General features: G+C 47.1%; 1 protein-coding gene across 1 annotated transcript in view; it reads left to right on the plus strand.

The window, feature by feature from the left end:
• Window positions 1-20,866, plus strand: part of Amon (prohormone processing protease amontillado) — a 227,402-nt gene that overhangs the window by 193,329 nt on the left and 13,207 nt on the right. The window contains exons 9-12 of the mRNA XM_077674113.1: window positions 6,295-6,507; window positions 8,011-8,111; window positions 9,722-9,955; window positions 19,873-20,037. Of these exons, the coding sequence (XP_077530239.1) occupies window positions 6,295-6,507; window positions 8,011-8,111; window positions 9,722-9,955; window positions 19,873-20,037 (713 nt within the window). The remainder of the gene's footprint in view (window positions 1-6,294; window positions 6,508-8,010; window positions 8,112-9,721; window positions 9,956-19,872; window positions 20,038-20,866) is intronic.

Raw genomic sequence — 20,866 nt, forward strand, 5'->3', positions numbered from 1 at the left:
ATGTGTGATGTCACTGCGCGGCTATTGTTTTTAGCGCCTGCTGAAACGAACTCGCCGTTCTGGCTCTGAATTGTCAAACACAGGCAATAAATACAAAAAAAAGGCTCTGTAGCCTCGACGTAGAGCACTGAGTACTGGCGCTGACGGCTTAGGTTCGAGCCCCAGCAGCTCTCTCTCATAGTTTTTTTTTTTCTCATTGCCTATATTTCCAAACTTTATTTTTTTTATAAACTCAAATATACGCGTTGCTCTTGTTAATAATGATGATTTGGTATGTTTTAGGTCGCTTTGAATTTGGGGCGCAGCCAATCACCACGATGAATTACCGTTCTCCATCGCCCGAACAGATATGTCGCGTGGGTGTTCTGTGCAGCGAAGCGTTTGGAAATACGCCACCCGAAAAGTATTTTTTCTCCACTTTTAAAGCAAAGCTTTTTACCTCTACCCCCCAAGGGTTGTTCCACGACCGTTGGTGTCACCAGAAAACTCCAGCGAACAAATAAAAGAATTTACTGGCACCGCCGGGAATCGAACCTGGAACTAATACACTAACAAAGCGAGAGCCCGTTGTCTTACCGATTTAGCTACGAGACCACGCGAAGACTGGGAAGACAGGTGGTGTACTCACGACGCACATCTACGGGTTTACTCCCTGCGTTCTCGCTGAATGCCACGTGAAAGCGTCACGCGACCACTCACGCCCGTCTAGCGGCCCTGTGCGTACATTGCTCATGTGCTAAGAGTTACAAAAATTAAAGTAAGCTCACAACAATGCATGGCATCTCACTTCTAGTACGCCAATGTGCTAAAGCCTGTGGCCTCCAGTGTTCACGTAAACAATCACAGCTCCTTGTCGTCAGCCCTCACGCTAAACCAAGGAATACATTCAAATACTCCTTGATGGCCAAGCCATCACTCCAAGCCCCAGCATCAAGATCCTGGGCCTACATAGCGAGGCTAACACCAAGAGTGACGTCTCCTTGCAGCGCCTCAAAAACAGCAATAATCAAATCATACACATGATCAGGCGAGTTGCCACCAAGAAGCGAGGCCTAAAGGAATCCGGTACCTTTCGATTAATTGAAGCTTTTGTCCTCTCGAGAGTTACTTACGTCAACCCCCTGTCTTCTTCTCGACAAGGAAGACATAGAGATGCTTTATATAATGATTAGAAAGGCGGTCGAGCAGGCCATTGGTCTTCTCATGAGTGCGTCCACACAGAGGCTGCTTAGCACTAGGCTCCACAACACGGTGGAAGAGCTGATAGAAGGCCATCTTTCTAACCAGAAGGTCCGACTCAGAACTGCGATGGGTAACCGCATGCTTCACTAGATTGGCTGGGCAGCCCAGAATGTCACTCCGCTTGACGTACTCCCACACTCTTGGCGACTAAAACTAAAGATGCTCCCTTTGCTTAGAATTATCAAACCCTCACATGACGAGGGTCACCGAAAAGCACGGGCTCAAGCGCTAAACACCACCCTCGGTGGGGATCATGCAGTTATCTACACAGACGCCTCCAAACATCGAGGGCAGCAATACGCCATCATCGTGGCTACCTCCAGAACCAACCTCCTTGCGTGTACCTCGCTTAGGACCGAAGAATGACGGCAGCAGAAGAGGCAGCCATCACCTTGGCTCGCGCTTAACCAGGGATTCGGAGGCTAGTCATCCATTCCCAGCAAGCCTCCTGGAACTACCAGTAGGGTTGGGTGTCCTGACTTTCACTGCGCGTGCTAACAAACCGCTCCCCAAACGGTTCCATTCAGCTCATCTGGACACCCCCTCACGCTTCAATGGAGGGTAACAAATACGCCCACCCAACAAGCCTGCGCCTTTACCACCCGTGCTATGGAGCTGCATGAGGACAGTCACCCGCTTGCCACGTTCAGGGAGATAACCTAGAATTATCGCCTTCTGAGACAGACCATACCTTCGCCTTACCCTGACCTTTACAGAGAACAACAAACTACCCTACGGCTCATAAAATCCGGGCTCCTTCCCACGGCCTACGCGTCTTCACTTAATGTATCCGAATCGCTACGACGCTGAATATAAATTTTGCTCAGAAGTAGGAACACTCCACCCCGTAATCGGGGTGTGCGACTTTAGCCCTGAGCACCCTCCTCTCTTTCCGTCAACTACCCAACAAGAGCAATGGGAGATGCTGCTGTCCAGGCCCTCTCTACCTATCCAGCTTCAGCGGGTGGACAGAACACAGGCCGCGCGGACCGCACATGGGCCCCACAGAAGAAGAAATCACTCCCCAGGGCTGCACTCTGGGCCGTTGAGAACTCTGAACAGAAGTATTTCTTCCTCGTCCTCCTTCTCTGCCACAAATCTCATCGCCTCCGTCCGTGGCGCAGAGACGGAGAAGACATATCTTCTAACACCGGGTTGGAGCTTACTTTAATTTTATAAAAAAAGTTTCCACTCTTGTGCAACAGCAATACAACTCAACCAAACACCGTTCATGCTTCATGCATTGATTTAACCTTAACAAGAATATCTCTTTGATGTAATAAATGGTGTGGTTAAGTGCATTTCACTTCTCCCTGGTTTTGCTATTTGTAGAGCGATGTGAGTGAATTTAAGTGACGTCGCATGGGTAATCGTTATGGGTGCCGTTTACAGCTTTGCTTTCCAACCACATTCACGGGGTGGATTGGTGCGACTTTTTTTCTTCCTTCCTTCCTTCCTTCCTTTCTTTCTCTCTTTCTTTCGTTCTTCCTTTCTTTTCTTCTTTATTTCTTCCTTTTTCAACCCTTTCTTTTTCTATTCTTTCTTCTTTTAATTCCTTCGTTTTTTCTTCCCTTCTTCTTTCTTTGTTTCTCCCCTTCTTTCTTTTTTCTTCCTTTCTTTATTTCTTTCTTCATCTGTTCCTTTATTTCTATCTGTTTATTTTTTTTCTCTCAAACGTCAAAAATAAACATATTTTAACGCGAAAAAAAATTGAATACTTCCCTAGCGCATTCCTTACCGTTCTTGGCTGTTATTTACTTTCGGTGTTCATTCAACGAACCCCTAATTCCCAATTCTTATACTTATACTCGTACTGGTACTTATACCAAGATTCATACTGGATGCGGGACCCTCACATTCGCGGGTACCGATGTTCATTGAGCTGGGGCTCCCGCGCCCACGTGGCGAATGTGATTGCTGGTGGGCGCATCGACACTCTCGAAATTTAAATTTCCATAATAAGGTACAGCCGCGGGCAAGCCTGCCGGGCTGCGGAGGCGGGCGACACAGCATTCCTGTTTCAGCCGGCACGTGCGCAAAATTGAATGCGTGGGCTGTGGGTTCCCCATTCCCAACGCCTACTATTCGCGCATTGCCTATTCCGTGTCGCGCTGACAACGCGATGCGATTCACGAGTTTGGAACTTTCGGCAAAGCAGGCACAGTGGACGTATGTAGATGCGCGTTGATGTCGAACGCACCGGAGAGCATCGAACCGTCCCGGGAGCGGCGACGTTTTTGTGTATTAAGTGTCCGTGCGAAGTCAGCGGGGATGTCAGAGAGGTTTGTTTATTGGGAAAGTTTGTCACTGCAAAACAAAAGAAAATGCGTGCTCATTGGGCGACAAGATGTGGAAGAACAATTACTTCAACGGTTTGTCGCTTGATGCCGGCACTTGCAACCGTAAGGAAGAAGCAGTTGAAGGCTTCAAGCCTAAATCTTGTGTACACACAAATGAGGCGATTTTTTTTTTTTTTTTTACGAAATGAGCCAGATCCAGAAACCGAAACTACGTAGGATGAAACTGCACTGACAAGAACAACTCGGCAACTTTCCCATTAAAAAAAGGGTGGCAAGAAAATAGTCGAGGTAACTCCCTGAAAACGTGTACGAAGATTTTAGTTTGTATCGATCCTGCTGTTTCACGGATCAAAATGAGCCAAATCCATTTTCCCAGTGGGAGTTCGCTTTTGGCTTGACTGTTCTGGTTGTTTCGTGGGTGTTTTCAGAATTCTTTTTTTTTTTTTTTGCTTTTCGAAACTGTCTTATTATGAATTCACATAGCAATTATGAAATCGGCGAAAGATCGGTCCCCAGATGTCCCCAATGACGAAGTGAACAGAAGAAGTGAACGAAATGATGCGGAGAGATGTGAAATAGGGATTTCATTTCGTCTCACCCGTCCATACGAAATAACTGTGGTTATATTTATTTTGTTTACTCCTGCATTTACCAGTTTAGTACTTAACTAAATAGCAGCTGATTACCACTTCATTAAGGTGAAGAAGAGGATATTAGCAGCCTTCTTGTCGACCGTTTAGGAAATTCATGGCAAAGCAACGAAGAGCTTGCGTACTTCGTGAGTGCCTTCAGGCGTGCCCAAGGAAATTATCCTAGGGAATGATTCTAAACGAGCTTCTAATGGTGCCAAGAGTACTCACCTGCTCTCCAGGTATAGTTCTACTTTTCTTTAAGCCCTGTTGCGTATCTTTAATGCCTTTTCCACCAAAACTCAATCGCCCCATGCTTGAAACTCAATTTAAATAAAGTGTTTTTTAAGAATTCCGCATCAACTTGAGTGTTTCAATTCAATGTGCGCCAAATCCAAACTTATAACCCTAAAATTGGCATAATTTTTATAAATTGTGGCCATAAAATTACCCTAGCTGACATGTAAATTATCATATATTAGCTTTGACGGCATCGCATTTAGGCCTAGTAACAAACTTCCACTTGTTTCTTAAATTCGCGTTAGCTGGATCTGGGTCATATAGAAAAAAAAACGCCTCAAATATTCCCTCGCTTCTTAGTTCAGCAAGTTTCTTTCCTGTCCGTACTTTTTGCTGTTATAAATTCAAACAAAACTCAATATTCCCTCAAAAATATCCGCAGTTTGGACCCATCTTATACTTTACCGGACTCTAGGCTCTTAAAATCTTTCTATGGGTGCACGCACTTTCGCTTGCACCATTGGACTTCACCGAACCCCCGCAAGTGACAAACTTCAGTTATATCTTTTTATTAACCTCCATCTTGAGACTGGTCACCTTGTTCCTTCCCCACGAGCCAATTTTTACTATCACCGATGCAAATGCTCCAAACGCGTCCACTATAAAAAAAACTTTTTTAGAATTTTACTCTCTGCTGCAAAAACGCGCCCTAACGGAAGGGTCCCGTAAAAAGTCACTCCTCGAAAAAAATCAGTTTTCTTTCCGTACAAACTGGTTTTGGGAGTACGAAAGCCCTTTCGTCGGATCCTGTTTTCTTCCTTTTAACACGAAAGTGTTGTATTCCGGGATAGGCGAAGATTTCACTGACATCATATCCGTCACAGAAATGACGCCAGTACAACGAAGCAAGCAGCCTGTAAAGGGTGCACCCCTGCATACAGGGTCTTCTTGCGGGGAAGCAACCTTTAGTACTAAAGAGTACGTTATACTTAAGGTTGTTCGTTTTCGGGTTTTATATTTCAACCCGAAAGTGTTTTATGCCAGGATACACCAAGATTTCACTGACTTCATATCCATCACGGAAATGACGCCAGTACACCTTTGCCGAAGGGACCCGCCAGCAGGACTTCACTTGCCAAGCACACACACAACACAGCCGCTGACCCGCAAATCATGCTCAGCTGCAGATATCGCTGCCCATTTCGCTTTCGTGTTTTACCGATTCCTATTACAGAGGAATCCAACACAGTTTGAACACGGGGCGAGCATAAAACGGGATTTGTGTGAAAAGGAGGCCAAAGTCGGTAGAGGAGCACCTTTTTACACAACCCCTTTCGTCGAGATCCGTTTTTACAGCCCGGAGTGAGAAGAGTCAAATCAGGCTTTTTACGGAAGAGAGGCCTAATTTGATCTAGGAGCGACTATTGACGGAACCCCTTCCGTCAAGGTCCATTTTTGCAGCACGGAGCGAGAAAATAGGCGTCATACAGGAGAGGCCAAATTCGGTCGGGGAGCAACTTTTGACGCAACACCTTCCGTCGAGGTCCATTTTTTGCAGCAGAGAGTAGAAAATAGCTTTAGGGTGAACAGTCCTCACACGGAAGACAGGCCAAGTTTGATCGAGGAAGAGATTTTTACGAAACCCCTACCGTTAAGGTACGTTTTTTTTGCAGCAGGGAGTAGAAAGTAGTCTTTAGGGTGAACGCGTTCGTTCAGCGGCAAGGCTCCGACGGAAAACAGCTACGTCACCTCTCCGCAGCAGTTGACGTCACACCTGCCACAATTGCGCCCCAGCGGCTCAAGGACATCGCGACGCGATGATTGACCTCGCGAGACATGGCGTAGTAGAACTTTCGCGCTAAAACCAGTTTGACAACATGCAGGGTCGCCGTGGCCTGGGGAACATCTACGTGTGGGCTTCGGGCGACGGCGGAGAGGACGACGACTGCAACTGCGACGGCTACGCGGCGTCCATGTGGACCGTCTCCATCAACTCGGCCATCAACGACGGGGAGAACGCGCACTACGACGAGTCCTGCTCCTCCACGCTCGCCTCCACCTTCAGCAACGGAGCGAAGGACCCGCACACCGGGGTGGTAAGTGGCGCCCTCCTATCACCTATATCTTGATCTCCATTTGCTTAAAGTAAAGCGATTCTCAACGCCTGTGCACGTAGAGTTTGATACTAATACATACTAGAGGGAAATCTGGCTCTAGTGTCAAGGCCATCCGCTCTTCTATGAGCGCGCCGGCATGTACCGCGGAGAAGGGCTCCATCATTACTTTGCATGGGTCGCCAACAAGACCAAAAGTTGTCTGTGGCTGCAAACGCCGTAATTATTGGTCATAAAAGACTAAAGTTGTTTCATTATTATGAAGGTACAGCTAATAAAGACTTGTTTGTCAGTCATTCTTAAAAGCTTCTTGCAACCTGAACCAGAAAAAAAAATGTTGCCCATGTTGTTGCATTTCTCGTCAGGGGCAACAAGAATGCACTCTGCAAGCCAAGAAAAGTGCGAGAGGAACGCTCCCAGCTGCTACGGAAGCGCCCATGATGGCACGCGACAGTAGCGACAGATTTTCCTCTAGTATATATTAGTATGCAACTCGATACCTGTGCATGCCTACATTGGGCTTTCGTGCATTTTTAAAATCATTTGACTCTCTCATCATCTGTCTACAGCTTATTCAGTAGGCAAACGTTCCTCTGCGTCAAAACAAGCCTCCTCAAGAGGCCCATGCCAAGCGTTCTTTGCATTTCTGTAAAGATATGTCTATACATCTCTCAATCCTTGTGTTTTGCAACGTCTGCGTAAAAAATAAGCGCAGAACGCCTTTTTTTTCAGCGGGTGCTAAGTTATCCTAGCTTCTTACGAAAAACGTGTTCGCAGGTAACGAGACGCTGTCAAGGCCCATGTTGACAACAGCAGGGCGCGCGTGCGACGAATGCGTCGCGAGAAATGAATAAATTTAACGTTCATTTATAGCAGACAGCCACTTGTCTCTACCAGGCAAGGGTAAAATTGAACCAATTTGAACAAGCAGCCTGACAGTGGGAAGTTGGAGATGACTAGTAGAAGAAGCTCCCGATACCGAGCAGCCAGTCCAGTTTAGACGTAATTGATAGGACCGGCCAACACACTTTAAAGCCAAGCTTTATATAGCTAGGCGAAAGGGCAATCCGGCGGTCCCGTGTACGCAGAAAACTTCCCAGCGCAACCCCATGCGCATGCGCGAAAAAAACAGGTGGTAGATGACGTAACAACACTGTCGCATCTATCGACACTGGAAGTGGGAACCGCGCATCGGAGAGAGGAAAAAAAAGTATCTCGCAGCAGAGCGCGCGCGCAGCGAGCTACTACGGGAAGCACACTTCAAGCGACAGCGCCGGGCAGGGGCGAAGCAGTGCGGGCGGAGCAGCGTCAACATCCTTGAACTCCTTCGTCATACAGAAGAAGGGAACTGAATTTTCCTCTCCTTTAATTTGATACCCTTTCACAATTCTATAATTTCGTTTCTGTTCGTGACGATGGTGCGCGTTTTTGCTTGTGTATCGAAAAATGTGTGAACGAGCCTACCAAGCCAACGTCTCAACGCAGGCGACGACTGACCTGTACGGGAAGTGCACAAAGACCCATTCGGGAACATCGGCGGCAGCACCGGAAGCAGCCGGTGTCTTTGCGCTCGCACTTGAAGCAAAGTAAGACCCCCGCTTATCTGTCTGATGAATGCTGGAAGGGTCCTTACATAGTACACAACTAGCCTTTGTGCCATGTGCGAGGTGGTCCAGGAACGTAACCTTTTTCGGCGTCTTTCGGAACACCTCGCACGCATGTCGCTTGAGTTCTGTCCTCTTGTTTTTTTTTTTTTTTGTCATCTCCCCCATCTTCATGCATTCCCTGCTACTAAAGACAACAGTATTCTCTCGGCTACTCGAACGCTATGTTTTCGTCGGTCTGCCTGTCACTCACTCTAATCGGCAACCCATCATTGATTCAGTAAACGTTTAATGAAAAGAGCCAATAGAGCCTCAGACACGGGCACCTATCATGGGGATTTTTCATTTTTTCATATATGCAGTATATAATATAAAAAACACGAATCTTCAGTGGCAGTCCGCCTCCGGGTCACCAGGTGTCGCTGGGGAGGGTGTTCAGAACTAGTCAGCTGGGTTGCTCAGTACTCATATTGGATTGAACCTCCGCGATTCATATCATCTCGACACGATCATTCACAAAAGGTCAACGTGCCTCGCTGTAACACATCAGCGTATCAACAGTCCTTTTTCCCCAGAACCAGCAATGAGTGGAATTGTCGACCAGCCGCCCTAACAAGCATAGCCGACCCCATACTATTCAAAAATGCATTGTCAAACCTGGTTTAGTTGTTTCACGTATCATGCACTTCTCTATTTCTTATTTATTTTCTCGCTTGCTGTCGATTTTTTTAATCCTGCATCTGCTTCCTAGTATACCTTTTGTGTATATTTATTGTATCTTTCCCCTCCCCTCTGCAATGTACTTCACTGTACCCTGAGGGTATTATCAATAAATAAATAAATATCTGGGGTTGGGATTAGGGGTGAAGTGTGTGTTCCACGCGTTCACATACCGCGTGGAATACCTTAAGGGGTTTATCCCAGAATATACAGGTTGCTGGGCAAAGGATAGGGTAGACCATAGAGTTTCATACTAATATACACTAGAGGGAAATCTGGCGCCACTGTCTAGGGGAGCCGCACTTCAGCGAGCGTGCCGTCATGTACCGGGCAGGCACGTTCCACTTGTCCTTGGCATGGCTCACGAACAGGCTGAAAAGTTGGTTTTGGCTGCAAAAATGCAACAATATTACTGCAGAAGATTAACCGAATTTGTTTTGTTATTGTAAAATTAAAGCTCCAGAGAGATTTATTTGTCAGGGATTATTTAGAAGCTTCATGCAAGATGAACAAAAAAAGAATGTTACCCCTTTTGGCTTCAAGATGAAAAATAAGCCATGTGGCTAACCAAGCCAAGGAGGCGAGGAACGTTGCTAGCTGCAATGGCGCCGCCCACGGCGGCCCGCGAATGCAGCGCCAGATTTCCCTCTAGTATATATGAGTATGAAACTCTATGGGGTAGACGGCGTGTAGTGAAGTGTCCTGAGGGTATGAATTGGTCTCGGATTGGCTGAAGATGGCTATCCAGCTCTTCTGAGGGAGTGACATCGGAAAAAAAATAAAGAACACGACCAAATGACCACGCTGTGCTCATTTAGCTGCTGTGTAACCCCCACCGCCCTCTTTCTTCCCTCTCCTCCACCCTGGTTCAGCCCCGAGCTGACCTGGAGGGACATCCAGCACCTGACCGTGCTGACATCGAAGAGAAACTCGCTCTACGACAGCAAGAACCGCTTCCACTGGAAGATGAACGGCGTGGGCCTCGAGTTCAACCATCTGTTCGGCTTCGGCGTGCTTGACGCCGGCGCCATGGTGGCGCTCGCCAAGATCTGGAAGACGGTCCCCGCACGGTTCCACTGCGAGGCCGGGTCGTACGTGAAGACCAGGTGAGAAAACTCCGTTGCTCGATGAGGCGGTTCTAAGTGGTTGTCGGAAAGAAAAAAAGATGGACTTGAGTGTCCGTGGTCGCATACGTGGCTCAGCGCTTTTACAGGCTGACAAGAACGGTTGGTTCGATCGTTCGGGAAAAAATCATAGACTCCCCGGGGGAGATTGTCGAGGGAATGCTTAAGTCACTTTGCTGTACGTCGAGGCCTTTAAAGACGGCTTCACTACTATACACAGATGGCCTGTTGAGAAGACAATTTTCTGGCAAAAAGATAAAAATGGCGAATATGAAAATATGAAGGTCCAAGGGCATTGTATTACATGCCCTCATTAGACACCATGTAACACTATAAAACGCAGTATATGAAGCCCCTTTAAAGTAGGCTTCACTAATTCCCACAAACTTCTTGTTGGAAGACAATTTTCATGGGAAATGTAAGGAGGCTTATATGAAAAAATGAGGGCTCTAGAGGCTTACAATAAATACCTCCGTAATACCCCACGTATTCGTGTAAAACGCTGTATACGAAGCCCCTTTAAAGTAGGCATCGCTACCATGCACAAATTCATTGCCAGGAAGCCATTTTTTGTGAGCAATATAAATAATCTTATAGCCAAGTAGGTATGCCCAAGGGCACCATTTAAATACCTTCATAAGACACTACGCATCCATTTAGAGTGTTATACATCAAACCACATATATGTAAGGGATCATAAGACAGAATACAACTTTGTTCATTAAAAAAAAAAAACTAGCCTTTGGTAACTCACTACATAGAATACATTTCTTTTCTGGCGTAAAAACAGGAGAAATACGAAAAAATTCAGTTGCGATTCAACTCTGTGTAGCTGGACGTCCTGTGGTGCTGTTTTACGGTTACCATGGTAACGGGACTGAGGTCCCCGGAATCCACAAACGACCAACCACACAGCGCAGAAGCGACGCAAAATTGGTTGGCCTCAAACTCGCGCTCAAACCACGCTGTCGCGCCGGGAAAGCGTTCAACAGAATGGTAGGCACGCCGACGACTTGCGTTCCTCGCCTCGCGGTATTCGCGGTCCCCCCGGTGGCCATAGCGCCTCCGCTTGGCGGCCCGATCGTCGTCGGTAGTCTTCTTCCGCCGCCTTCGCGCCCAATGCTGCTTCTGCTCACGCCGGCGCCCTCGGGAGGCTCGTGATCACATATATGAAGAACGACATGCTGAGTCATAGCTGAGCTTTCACATACTCGTTTAAAAGATACCGCTGATTGCCTCCCCTCCCTTGGCTTGGTTTCGCGTGATAGATCTCTCTCCTTTCTTCTTTCTTTCTTCTTTTCGTGTCTCTTAAAAGCTCTTTTTGACTTCGGTCCAGTTTGTTTAATTTTAATTGGAGTCACCCGTGATACGTACGTGGTACGGGTTGGGCTTTTATTTTACTTTATAGCCCTTTAGTTTGTCTGTCCGTCTGCCCTTCTTCATTGCACACAACAAGCGTCCTACCAATAGCTCAGCCGGAACGCGACTGCGATAACACCGCTTAAATTAAAATTAAAGTAAATTAACAATTATATCAGTACTAATTTTGAATTATATTAGTATTAAATTTGAATTCAATTTGTATTATATTTTAGTTCACGTTGAATTTCATTTGAATTGTATTTCAATAGAGTTTCAATTGTTTTTGAAATAAAGTTGAATTCATTTTGAATTAAATTGGAATTGTATACGAATTTGGTTTCTAATAGTTTAGATAGATTTAATTAAAGAGCAAGTGACCTCGTAGTTTTACCGGATTTTCATGTACATGTGAATTTAGTTTTAATTGAACTAGAAGTAGACTGGATGTCTCCTATGTAATGAATTCCCATTGGATTTTGATTCAATTTTATGACTGAATTTGAAAGTATTTGAGTTTGATACGGCTAAAACAAGTTTCAATTGAATTTGAATATAATTTTGGATGTGTTGAAATTAAACGTGTATGACTTCGAATTATATTGGAACGTAACTGAAACCTCTATTGCATTTATCATGCGAGGAGCGAGGGGGCAGGATGAGCAGATACGCGGCCATTTTTGTGCTACGACTTGCGGGTCGCCCACAGGCCTTGCGTAGATGCTTGGCGCAGGCTGGTAAACGCGAAAAACAAGTTTTCGGGTTGAAAATATCCAGGGCTTCTCTACGCAGTCCCCTGCGACCAGGAATACATCCGCGAAGCTGGAAAGTTCTTGAAGCATCTCAAAAAGCACGCGCGGGGCGTCAAAAAGGGAAATGCTACCGCGAAACACAATCACTAAAAAATTAAACCCGTTCCACTCAATGTGAAAGCTGTCGGAAGTTCAGAGCAGTGATTCGCCATAATGGGCTGCAGCGCCGTTATCCGCACACTGCTGCCAACCCATGCAATTCAAATTTCCCGCCTTCGCAGTGCTCGTGCGCCCCCTGCCTAAAACTGCGCCAGCGGGAGTTCTGTTCTTTTCGTGCTTGCTTTAATTTCGTACGCTGGAGCTGTTTTTCGTCATTTCGAACGCGTAATTTTTTTTTTCTTGAGCGGCTGGAGCAAATTTCTGGGTGATTTCGAACGTGCCATTTTTTTTTAGATGCGACTGCACCTCATTCACTCGCCTTGTCCCTTCATACGGCGTTGTTGTCCGTCCACACCCCTCCCCCATTCTCCTCGCCGCGCGAGCTGCGCTCTCCGCCGCTCACCCCCTCTCCTCTCCGATAGCGAACACCGTCTCGCGAGGGGCCATGGAGGAAGCAAAAGTTCGAGGGGCATTGGATTGGATTCGATTGGGTTGGCTTGGCTTGGATTGGATTGGATTGGATTGGATTGGATTGGATTGGATTGGATTTAGATTGGATTGGATTAAATTGGATTGTGTTGGATTGTGTCGCGTCTAGCCGCGGTCGTTCCAGCAACCGGCGTTCCGATTTCGGGCACGTGCATAGACTTGATCTTCGCTGCAAATTACACGGTGGTCCCGCTACTTCACCATCCACTACCCGTACACTTCAGCGACCACAAGGCCGTCATCGTTAACGTTACGCCGCGTGTTAAATAAATACATCATACGCGTTCCTCACACGTTTCACGCAATTAGAGAATCAACCCAACGGAAACACCGTGAACCCCCAAGATGCGTCGCATCTCCACAGGGTTCCCCTCGCGGGAAGGTGGGGTAATTTTTATTTTTCTTGCGCGGCTGGAGCCTTTCTGCATCATTTCGAACGCGCCATCTTTTTCTTGCGCGCCCACTTTTTCCGCTTACTATTGTAAAAACCAACCCAACGAGCGTTCCTAACTAAATACGGGGGCTGCCGGTTATATACACATATTTTGCCTGAAATGTACCTGTAGCTTTCTTTGCGCTAAATAACGGGGAGATGTATGACAAGCGCCAGTGGTTCACGAGGTTCGAACGCTTATAACTATTTGAACCGCGTGATTTTCGAAGCCTCAGAGTGACTCCCTGACGCTGGTACACAGAAGGCTCTATACTTGGGTCCGTTATCTCGCCGCGCCGCCCGATTCCGGCGGTCGCGTCGACCGTTTGCGAGCTAAGACGACAAGGTGAGCCCATAAAGTGATCTGCACTTAAAATCGGCATGGGCGAAATCATAGCGAAAAGAAGAGGGGGTGAACAGGCTCCCCGGAAAATAGCAGGTGATGAAGCGACGCCTGACATGACTAACAGGACGGAGGGAAACTTGACCGCTATACATAGGCACTATGGGTCACATCTTCGGCGTGTACAAATAACGACATCTTACCTCTCCTTGTCGGGAACGACAATGCCATATGAATATCCCAAACTTCGAAATTTACACATGGCTTAGTCAGTGGCCACAATTTCGTACCGAGCTTGCTACCGAACCAGACGACGTTTCGTTCAACCTTTCACTGCATAACCATCTTTTTTGCAGCGTGAGCTACACTGGCCGAGGTTGAGCAGTTTCGCGTGGCTCCTGGAGAGCAGTGCTGCGCATGCGCGAAGAGCAGTGACGTCTCACGGCCCACAGCTGGCACGCCGGAGACGGCGCCGCCGCGATTGAATTGGATTCGATTGAATAGGATTGGAATGGATTAAATTAGATCGAATTGGATTGAACTGGATTGAATTGCATTGCATTGGATTGGAAATCGTTTTAGTAGCAGCAGAGTCCTTCAATGCTTTACTGGTCACGAAACTGCTCCGTAACTCAATGGGAGAGCTTCATATGCTGCCTTTGGCCGCCGCGCGGTGGCGCCACCCTCTCTCTGAGGTCACTCCTCCGGCGGCGTTGCGCTGGCTGCAACGGCGGAGCCGTGGCGAGTTGTGTTTGTTTTGCGCGGGAAAAAAATGTAACGTGCATCTCGCGCTGTTGTGATGCGACTTAAGTAGTGCAACGACGATGCCGAACATGAGTTGCGACCCGAGATGTCATTCCTTGTACAACGATACCACAGAAAATGTTTTCTTGTTCTGTTGACCGAGCGACGGGGAGCTGCGTGAGAAATGGAGGCGCGCCATTCCAAGGCAAGCAACGGGAGATTTCAGCTTCGATTATAAGTGTGTGACAGTGTGTGGAAATGCACTGTGTGTGACAATGGAAAAAGCAATGTACCCTTTCGAGAGCAACGTGGACCTAGAATTGTACAAGGCTAACTTAAAATCGGATTTTTGTCATATCAGTCAGGTTGTAGCGGTGCTTCATACCTGTTTGCAAACTTGTATTACCTTGCGCTCAGGCTCGCGTGTAAAAAGGATTTGGGACGTCCTTGTGCTTTTACTTTTCATATTTCCGCTCATTATCCCTTAGGGTTCGTTTTGTTTGTTTTGTAATCGCGCGTGGCCGATTCCGGTTTCTTATCTGGCGTTTCAACCGGAGCGCCCGTTTGCTCTTTTTGTCGTACGTCCCGTCGGGCAATATTGTTTGATATGGAAAGTGTGCCACCTTGTCACTAACTTGATTTTTTGTTTCTTCGACAATGTTCTTAATCTTATTTCCATGGTGTAAGGTCCACTTATGAGATTAGCGGCCAGGCGCCCGGGCTGCGCGTGGGAACCCGCCGCCCTGTCTGACGACGTAGCACCGCCAGCACTGCAGAGAAGTCGACTCCAATTCGTCACGGCGCGCACGGGAGACGGATCGTCTGGCCCACCGCATACCACAGGGCTAATACCCCATTGAGAAAACAGACGGCGCCGCCGGATTCCAGGAACCACCGTCAGCGTGGTGGCTGAGTGGCTAAGGCGTTGCGCTGCTGAGCACGAGGTCGCGGGTTCGATTCCCGGCCGCGGCGGCCGCTTTTCTGATGGAGGCGAAAAGCAAAATCGCCCGTGTGTACGAGATTTCGGCGCACGATAAGATCCCCAGGTGGTCAAAATTAATCCGGAGCCCTCCCCTACGGCGCGCCTCATCGTCTGCGTTGCGTCGGCGCGTTAAACCCTACAAATCAATCAATCAATTCGGCCGCCGTCTCCAAGAACTTCAACACCATCGCCCAGCCAGCCTCCTGCCAAATCAACCGGAGCCCGGGCGATTGGGTTCCTGATCGACGCCGGACTTCGGGGAAACGATCTTTACTCATGGATTTGAAATTAATAACTTTCCGATAGTAATGCATGCATAGCAAACACCGCGCAACTCACTTTATTGACGTTCATCTGTGCACGTCACACTGCGGACTGCTTCTTCGACGTTTGTGTTTCATGCTAGCCTTTGTAGAGCAGGAGCTCGCTAGCTCGCTGCGTTCAGAAAAGCTTTGCGTCGTTCTTGGCTTCGTAGCAATATTCTGTTTCCTCCGTGCTGCACATCGCAGCGCGAAAAAAATAAATTTTTGTACCCTGGACCACGCTCTTTTGTCTCCCTTCGTAACATTGAAATTTTTTGTTGCGTGTGATGTTTTATTGTTCTTTTTTCGCTTCCCGTTTTTGCGAGGATTGCAAAGGGTGGAAGCAGATAGACACATGGTGCAACATATATATCTCTTCGCGTTTTGATCCTTCGCGTTGCTGCAGCGTTTTTAAATGTTCTCAAGTGTGTACCCACTCATCGAAACGACAATACTATTGGGCTATCTCTTTCAGCGTTCTGTGCATTCCAGAGATATCAATGGATTCATTAAGCGTGGTTTCTTTCAGTTTTTCTTTTATTATTATCGATAGGCCCGCAGCAGTCCGTGGCTACACAGCTACCGTATGTGTGGTATTCACAACTTTTTCTATAAGAAAAGAAGCAATAGAGATTTAAAAATCCATCAACACGACGGCGCAGCGCTTGTGCCAGAGCATGCAGAAGCCGTTGCCGTTCGCGGCCGAAGTCTACGGTAATTTCTTCGAAAAGTAAAACCCCATTGAAGGCAAGTGATATACACAATGACTGGACTATTTTTCGCTAGCTACTACGAAAAAAACACACTTAATCATCGCGCCGACACTAAAAGCAGCGAGCGTTTGCACGCCAAGAGCTGGCCAATACGCCGCACGCGCGGCGGCTGGATGACCTTCGTGCGGCGGTGGCGCCTGTAGTGGCGCGCGCGGTCCCTATATGAAACGAGCGCCGAAGTTTCGTGACCAGTAAAACATTGAAGGACTCTGGTAGCAGTAAGCACAGCTAATCGTAGACAACCAGGAAACCTAAGAATAACCAGCTGAACCTTAGCTAACGCTACGTATATCCTGGCATAGCCGAGCTCAGCCATTGCTAATTTTTTTTATCTGGAACAATGCTGGCGTGGTTCCAATATGATACGCTTCAATTCTTCCCCACTGTGGTCTTGACAGCCCGGTTGCCCCGAGGCATTCACGACAGTCTGCTCTTTCTTTACAAACCTATATGCGGTGTCAGAGTAAAGACTCGTCTTCGAAATGGAACTGGCGTAATTGTCTGGAACACTTGATCGCATACCTTGTTTACATCATTTCAAGATATCAGAGCCTACTGCGAGCGTCTCGAATAGCAGGGAGGGCCCGGCTCAAAGAACACGACCCACTCGGGCATGTCGGAAATACGAGCGGCACACACGCTTGTATAAACAATCGCGCCGTCTAGGGTCTCGTGTTTCCGACCCGCTTGAGTGGTTCGTGTTCTTGGTGCCGGGCTTTCTGCGCAGCAGAACCTTTGCAGAGGGCTCTGATCTTGATATGATGTAAACAAAATGTGCAACCAGCTTTTCCAGTCAGTTGAGCAAGCTTGGTTTCAAAGAGGAGTTGTTATTGCGGGTGTTTTCGACTCTGCGCATTTGGTGTACCTCTCGAGGATTCGTGCACCAGAACAGAGGCTTCGTGTGTTTGACGTGAACCGTCGTGTTCCGAGTCCAATTATGCGCGTGTTGTCTGCCGGCTTGCAAAATAATGCATCAACCGCGGCGAAATTGCAAGGTGCAAGTGCCACGTGCAGACTCATTTCTTTGCTTGGTTATTCTGTGATGTCATCTCTACATCTCTGATTCAAGATATTGCCTTTTCCGACAGAATCGCTGTGTCCTAATGCAATAACACTTGTAGTGCGCGTGTGCGTGCAGGACATTTATTTATTTATAAATGACTGATTTATTTATTTATTTATTTATTTATTTATTTATTTGTTTGTTTGTTTGTTTGTTTGTTTGTTTGTTTGTTTGTTTGTTTGTTTGTTTGTTTGTTTGTTTGTTTGTTTGTTTGTTTATTTATTTATTTATTTATTTATTTATTTATTTATTTATTTATTTTATTTATTTATTTATTATACTTTGTAATTGTCATTAATTACCTAATTAAACGTCTCGCTTTCCTTGGAAGAAACGCCCATCATGTGGGTACTTCCCTGTGTAGCCTGAAAGATTGCAGAGATCATTTTTCAGCCCTCGAACAACAAACCAGTTTCTTGGCGTGTCAGAGTTTCGTTTAGTCAACGACGAACGCGGCGTGAGCACGACGACAGACAGGATACAAGCACAGACTCCTTCAGTTGTTAAGAACCGCGTAGCGTCAACGCGACCTTAGTTGATCGTTGTGCACATATTTCATTTAAAAAACAGCTCTATAAAGTTGGCAGTCTAGCTCTAACTGTACTGACTTGCGCAGACAAATTCCACAAATGTCGCAGAAGGTAAGAGAGGTTACCTATGTAAGTCATGTACAGATGCAATGCGAACATGAAAATATGAACCAGAACTTGCAAAATTGAAAAATACTGTTCGCGGTGGTCAAATAACCGCGCCCTATATTCGTATATTTGGAAAGCCACGTTTCCCAACTTTGATACTGTTGCCGCGAAGCCCCCGTTCAGTTCGCTTTTTCTATTTTGTAGCATCCTTCTTCAGTCACCAAGCCCTGTTTTTTTTTTTTCATTTTTTTAAAGAAAGGCATCCGGCGTGTGCGCTGACCGACCGGAAGACGCGGCTGTTAAGGGGACCATCGGCCCAGCTTGGGTTTCGGTGCGGCCGTGGCGTTCCATCCCCCCGCGGCGTGTGCGCTGGTCGCGGTCGGGTCTGGGTCCTCGGTGTGGTTCAGACGACCTTTCTGTCTTTTACACTGTTTACTTTAGTGTGTTTTGTCTGAACTACTTTCTCTACGTCAATAATTCTCCAAGCGCGCGTTTTCGGGTTCAAACCTTGTGTCTATGTATGAATGGTCCTTTTCACTTTGTCGGGAACATGGCTGATTGGTGTTTACAAGCGTCTCCCCAATTGGCTGCAGAAAGTGGGGCCAGAATGCGCTTTTTTTTCCACTAGTCCACATGAAACGAATATAAACCCTCTCCGCCGGGTTCACGGGGGCGGTGGGCAGCGGGCGGCCTGCCCTAGGACTCACTTCAGAAACTCTGCCGCCCGTCGTCGGTCCCTTTTCGCCGGGAGACCGCGATCAGTTAGCCATGTCCCGTTACTTAACTCTTAATCTTTGACTGTCTTTCTCATTTATGTAAAAAGTGTATTGTTTCAAGTTCGTATGTGCTAAATGTCATCAATGTTACTACTAAAGCAAACCAGCTAACCTTAAACCTCTTTTGACGTCTCGGCTTCTTCACTGCGAACATCTGACTGTGACCTGGAACTGCGAAGGAAGCTCGCCAGAGGCAGCCATGCGCTGAAGCGCTACAAAACAAATGAGGAAAGGCGCAGGCAGGGAAACGTCTAAGCCATCAATAAAATAAAAAAGGTGATTGGACCGTTTAACGGGCCAGCGCATCTGCGTTGACCAGCCCCTCCTTTGAGGTACAAGAGAGATTAGCGCCAGCTAATAGGACGCACACAATTCCTTCAGCCCTTGTTTTTGTATAGCCTGTGTTTCTGTTCTCACTGTCCTTCTTTTTTGTTTCGTTTCTCTTTGCCTTTGTTTTTTTTTTCTTCTCCTGGATTTACGTTTGTTGTCATCTTACCACTCAAAACATGTAACCGACACCTCCGCTGTCACAGCTGCTCCTGAACCATGTGTAACATTTGGCATAACGTATATATTTATGTTTAAATAAAGTTATTGCTTCACACACAAAAAAAAATCATGCTACCGTAGCGGCAGTATATTTGGCCAAATTTCGCCGTTACACTGTAATAAAGCCACGCGTCAATTTGACCTACATTTAATAGAAATCGCGATATTTGTGTGTTCTAGTTCATATTTTCGTGTTAGTATTTCATTTGTCCATGACTGCACATGTTTGTAACTGAAGAACGCACGAACCCTTAAAAGCCCGTCTGCGGATGGGGTGCCAGTTTACACACTAACACGGTTCGTACTCCGTACTGAAACATTCCGATTGAGAGACTGAGAGACACGTTCCCACGAAACAACAAAAAGTATCTATCATTTCGTGGAATAAGAGCTACCGCATTACACAAAAAGTACTGGTTAATGTACAATGGTAGATGGCGTGCGATAGTGTCTCCTTGGTGCTCACTCGAGCATTCTTCGATCCGGAGAACTGACGCAGCGAATTGCTTGCTCCCTCTGCTGTTCCCTCGTTCGCAGTGAATTCCGTGCCAACGAAAGCTTGAAGATCCATTTGGACACGGACTCGTGCGCCGGCATGGACACGGAGGTGAACTACGTGGAACACGTCCAGTCTGTGATCACGCTCAATGCCACGCGTCGCGGGGACGTCAAGCTCTTCATGGTCTCCCCGTCTGGAACGCGGTAAGTGCTCCTCCCAGAAGCCGCATCGCAGAGGTCCCGAACCTTATCGGGGTACGCGTACTACTTTTAAAGCGAAGCTTTCTACGTCTTACTGATGGCGTCTGTAGTCCACCTCAAAACCCACTGCCGGAAAGTCAACTCTCTCGGACAATGATGACGATCGTGAATGAAGTGAAGGAAAAAAATACTATTCCTGTGGTCGGAGTCGAACCCGGGTCCCTAGATTTATGGTGCCAACGTCTATCCAATTCGCCATTCCGACACGGTCGAAGCTTAAAGCGAAGCTTTCAATATCTCACTGGTGGCGTCTGCAGTCCACCTCAAAAGCTAGTGCAGAAAAGCCAACATCCACCTGTAAAGCGTACTCTGCCTCAAATATACTCCTCCACAGGTGAAGCCTGCTTTAGGTTTTCGTTTTTTTAAAGCAGAGCTGTGAACAGAGGAATCCTTCACGAGAAAGCTTCGCGTTCAACCATCGCCGTCGTTAAACGAAGGGGTGAATTATTTCAGCTCCCTCACGGCTGTGCCAGAGGTGGGTGGGCAGAAATCTAGGCACAGTTTTACGTCGGTGCGTTTTAAACTCGGGCAAGGAGAATTAAGGAGGAGGAACAAACTTCTTCGTAGAGAGTTGAGGCAACTCGGCTTTCTTGGGCTCTCTTTACCAGCCGAAGCTGGACGTTAGGGTACGGATTGAACAGTGCTCTCCCTCAGTACTCGATGGAGAAAGGGGGAGTTAGGTGAAAAATTACTTCAGAGTGGTACTATGGTGTTTTCTCTCAAACGTTACTACACATTTGCTTTACGTAGATGTGCGCCTGCAGGCGAGGTG

The sequence above is a fragment of the Haemaphysalis longicornis genome, unplaced genomic scaffold (assembly GCF_048455015.1).
Source record: "Haemaphysalis longicornis isolate Haplotype H1 unplaced genomic scaffold, Haemaphysalis longicornis Haplotype H1 scaffold_6, whole genome shotgun sequence".
In the NCBI taxonomy this organism is placed as follows: Eukaryota; Metazoa; Arthropoda; class Arachnida; order Ixodida; family Ixodidae; genus Haemaphysalis; species Haemaphysalis longicornis.